The sequence below is a fragment of the Rhagoletis zephyria genome, unplaced genomic scaffold (assembly GCF_001687245.7).
Source record: "Rhagoletis zephyria isolate East Lansing unplaced genomic scaffold, Rhagoletis_zephyria_1.1 Rzeph_scaffold_31696, whole genome shotgun sequence".
Classification (NCBI taxonomy): Eukaryota; Metazoa; Arthropoda; class Insecta; order Diptera; family Tephritidae; genus Rhagoletis; species Rhagoletis zephyria.
This window is the reverse complement of record NW_016188752.1, coordinates 1-4,072: the sequence shown is the minus strand read 5'-3', so window position 1 is coordinate 4,072 and position 4,072 is coordinate 1. Positions and strand designations below refer to the sequence as shown.

The following is a 4,072-nucleotide window of genomic DNA, read 5'->3' as shown; positions in this document are numbered from 1 at the left end:
TATTCTCGGATGGCATGTGTTCTCTCTGCAAATTTAATTTTTGGGCTTCAACAACTGTTCAGCGGTTAACCAGCAGAAGTAGCCGCTACGCTGCAGTGGTACGATTGAAGCTGGTGGAGGAATATCTGAACTCTCTCTTTGCACTGGTCTGTGCACTACTCCTCGACTCAGCGTGTGCTAGGTGAAAATCACGAAAAGTCCTTCTGGCCGGAACTTTTTGAGCTAGCTAAGCTCTAACTCTTAGTTTTTCAGGTGTTCTGAGCGTCCATAGGAGACCATACGGTACGATTTAATATCGTGTTATCGCCCTGTTTGAATGATACTTATGTACATATAATAAATGTCTAGAGGACCCCTCGCAGGGTAGCCACCTAGCCCAATGTAACCTAAACAGTGATGACCAGGCTTAAGTAATTTTGTAGATGTCTAAATATGAAAGTAAACAAATTTTGGTATTTAAGAGTTTGCTAAATACTTAAGTAAAAGAAGAATTGTGGAAACAATGTGATTGAAATTACTTCATTTCGGAGAACGTCAAAAAATATATTTTTTTAAGATCCTAATATTAATACACAACTGAAATGTTAATAAATATTAGAAGTGTCGATTTTGGCTTTTGTACTAATGTCATTGATTTAAATTCCCTTACAAAAGAGAATATTCTCAATTGACATTAATTCTAATGACATTATTGCACATCACCTGGAGATGTAAAATACTTTCACTGAAGTACTAGATGGCTAAATGCTTGCAAACTAAATAATTTATGATTTAGGAAAAATTGAAACAATTACCACCCTACCTACCTACCTTACACGCACCTCAACTTATCTTACCACAACTCAGTTCCCCTCACCACAACTCACGTTAAATCAGATCACCACACACAAACTTACAACATCTAAACTCACCACAGCTAACTTAAGCGCGCCACACCTCAACTCACCTCACCATAATTTAGGAACTATTTCGTAGTTTTGGATTATTACAGAAATTGATCTGATATTGATAAATTTATCGATTTTTAATCTATGTATTTATCGATATCTTTTCCTTCTAGTTGTGTATATGCATTTAATGATATAAAAATCGATGTTGCTATCGATTTATTTATTAATATATTCAACGATATTTTTCTTGACATATTTGTCGATGTATTTATTCATATATTTATCAATATATTTTGTCTCGAGACAGCCGAACTAGTCCCTAGAATCCTGAAAAATGTCGAAGCAGACTGAAAAATCTCGAAATAGTCCCAAAAAATCCAAAAAATTCTAGAAACCCCAAGTAGCTTCGGAATCGCGAAATAGTTCCGAAAGTCCTAAAAATCCCGAAGTTTTGATGTATTTATTGATCTGATATTGATAAATTTATCGATTTTTAATTTATGTGTTTATCGATATTTTTTCCGTCGAAGCAGTCTCAAAAATCTCGAAATAGTCCCAAACCCCCAATAATTCTCGAAACCCCAAAGTAGCCTCGGAGTCTCGAAATAGTCCTTATAATCCCGAAAATTCTGAAATATTCCTGAAAACTGCGAAGTAGTCTCGGAATCCCGAACGGAATCCCGAAAGTCCTAAAAATCCCAAAGTATAATCGAAAATCCCCAAATAGTCTCGAGAATTCAGAAATAGTTCCGTGAATACCGAAATTTCTAAAATTCTTATAGTGGTCTCGAAAATCCCGAAATAGTCCCTAAAATACCGAAAATCCTTAAATAGAGCCAAAAATGCAGAAATAGGAAATACCGAAATGGTCTCGAAAATCCTTATCATCCCGAGCAGTCTCGAAAACCCCGAAATTATCTTCACAATTCGGAAATTATTTATAGCTTTAGCAAGTATTTAGTATTTAATCAAGTCATAAGTAGTTTGGTAATTGGTGAATCTATAAATACTAAGTATTTTTGTGTCCACTATTTAGTAAAGACTCTAAATACTTTGGTACGCGGTAGTTAGTGAAGCCAAAGTCTCGACGTTCTTCTGCACGCGGTGTTGCGTTAGGTCAAACTAACTAAATACTTTTAGACTAAGTATTTTGCGCTCTGAAAATAAGTATACTCGGCATTTAGTAAAATTAAAAATACTTAAGAATAGTACAACATAAATACCTAACTACTTTTGTGAGTACCTAGTACTTAATAAAAACAATTTTGCCCATCACTAAACCTAACCTATCGTATCGTCATCTGCAAGAATATATTGATCTATTTTCAGCCGCTAGTGATTTATTAAAAAGTAAATTTGCGGTCTGCAAGAGATAGCCATAAATAGAATTTACAATAATTACAGTGAAAATTACAATTAGCAAGCGCGACAAAAAACCCATTAACCGCACCAATCAAACCTCTTCCAAGCCATTTACTTACTAAAACTTATCACAAATAGACGTAAGCGTCTCAAAATTAACATATTCCTCATTTGTTTTTGTTTTTGCTTTGGCATAGTATTTGCAATTTATTATTATTATTTAGTTTAAAACAGGTAGGTACGATAAAAGTGCAATTTGAAGGCTGTACACACAGCTTACAAAAACAACAACACGGCAAATATACACATGAAACCCCACCGCACGGCTGCTAAGCGCCGACGATCATTGACATTGATAAGTAAGTGCTGATGCCGCACCTGACTAAAACGCAAACGCTGTCATTAAGCCGGCTAGGTTTATAGCTTCCGAGCTGGAGAGCTTCCTAGCTACTACATAATTTGCTTATTGATGCTTACCTTTTTGTTTGAGCTTGCAAATTAGCCGGCTAACGCTGGCTAAGCTTCATTTTTCGCAGCTGCCGTCTGTCGTCGATAGCTGTGGTCGCTCGCTCGGTCACACCTGCCTGCGCATCGCTTATGCAAGCCAAGGCATAGCGAGAAAACCCGCCTTCACTACTAATGAGTTGGAGCGCTTTGCTGCGCGTCATACGCCGCGCCACACCGGCCGCGCAAGTGTACGTGCGCTCGAACGTGAGTATCTGCGTAATTGCTACGCATTTGCATAAAGCGAGTGAGGGGGGAAAAAAATTAAAATTAAAATAAATAAATAAAAAATTAAGTTAAGCAAAAAGTGAACGCGTACAAATCATGTTTACAAATCGGAAGTGTAAAGGCGGCAGGCAGTACGACCGCGTTCGGCCGAATTACTCATCGAGGAACTACTTAAATCGCTTTGAAGGCGAACGAAGGCATCATTGTGCCATTAGAACTGCAAGCGTTAACAGCACGGCAAGCGTTTTGTGTATTAAAACAAGTAAAAACCGACTAAAACAAATCTAAACAGGATGAAATTCGTGCTCTCATTGTGCTTTGCGGCCTGTTTGGTCGCCTCATTGCATGCCGCCGCTGTGGATACTAAGAGTACTACCGCGCAGCCAAAAGCCGCTGATGCAGATGCAACGACAACCGCTGCACCTACGGCGGCCTCAGATGTGATTGAAGGTTTGTACTTAAAAATTATTGATGAATTTTAACAAAACTTTTATAAATCGTATTAGAAAGTCCTTATTGAAATGTTTCGTTTCCTTGCACAGAGTGCCATCAGCCCAAAGAGACCGGTCGCTGCTTTGCTCTCTTCTATCGTTATGCCTACAATGTAGAGAGCCGTCAGTGTNTGCCATTAGAACTGCAAGCGTTAACAGCACGGCAAGCGTTTTGTGTATTAAAACAAGTAAAAACCGACTAAAACAAATCTAAACAGGATGAAATTCGTGCTCTCATTGTGCTTTGCGGCCTGTTTGGTCGCCTCATTGCATGCCGCCGCTGTGGATACTAAGAGTACTACCGCGCAGTCAAAAGCCGCTGATGCAGATGCAACGACAACCGCTGCACCTACGGCGGCCTCAGATGTGATTGAAGGTTTGTACTTAACAATTATTGATGAATTTTAACAAAACTTTTATAAATCGTACTTGAAAGTCCTTATTGAAATGTTTCGTTTCCTTGCACAGAGTGCCATCAGCCCAAAGAGACCGGCCGCTGCTTTGCTCTCTTCTATCGTTATGCCTACAATGTAGAGAGCCGTCAGTGCGAGGAGTTCGTCTATGGTGGCTGCAATGGTAACCAGAACAATTTCGAAA

The 4,072-nt window shown here is 38.6% G+C and overlaps 1 protein-coding gene across 1 annotated transcript; it reads left to right on the top strand.

Annotated features, from left to right (window-relative positions):
* Nucleotides 1-2,977: 2,977 nt before the first annotated feature.
* On the top strand, nt 2,978-4,068 carry LOC108353841 (kunitz/BPTI-like toxin; the record flags this gene model as incomplete). The annotated part of the gene is made up of 3 exons (XM_017605033.1): nt 2,978-3,434; nt 3,527-3,605; nt 4,023-4,068. Coding segments are annotated over exons 1-3 (282 nt in total), but the record flags the coding sequence as incomplete, so codon positions are not given.
* Between the last annotated feature and the right edge of the window lie 4 nt (nt 4,069-4,072).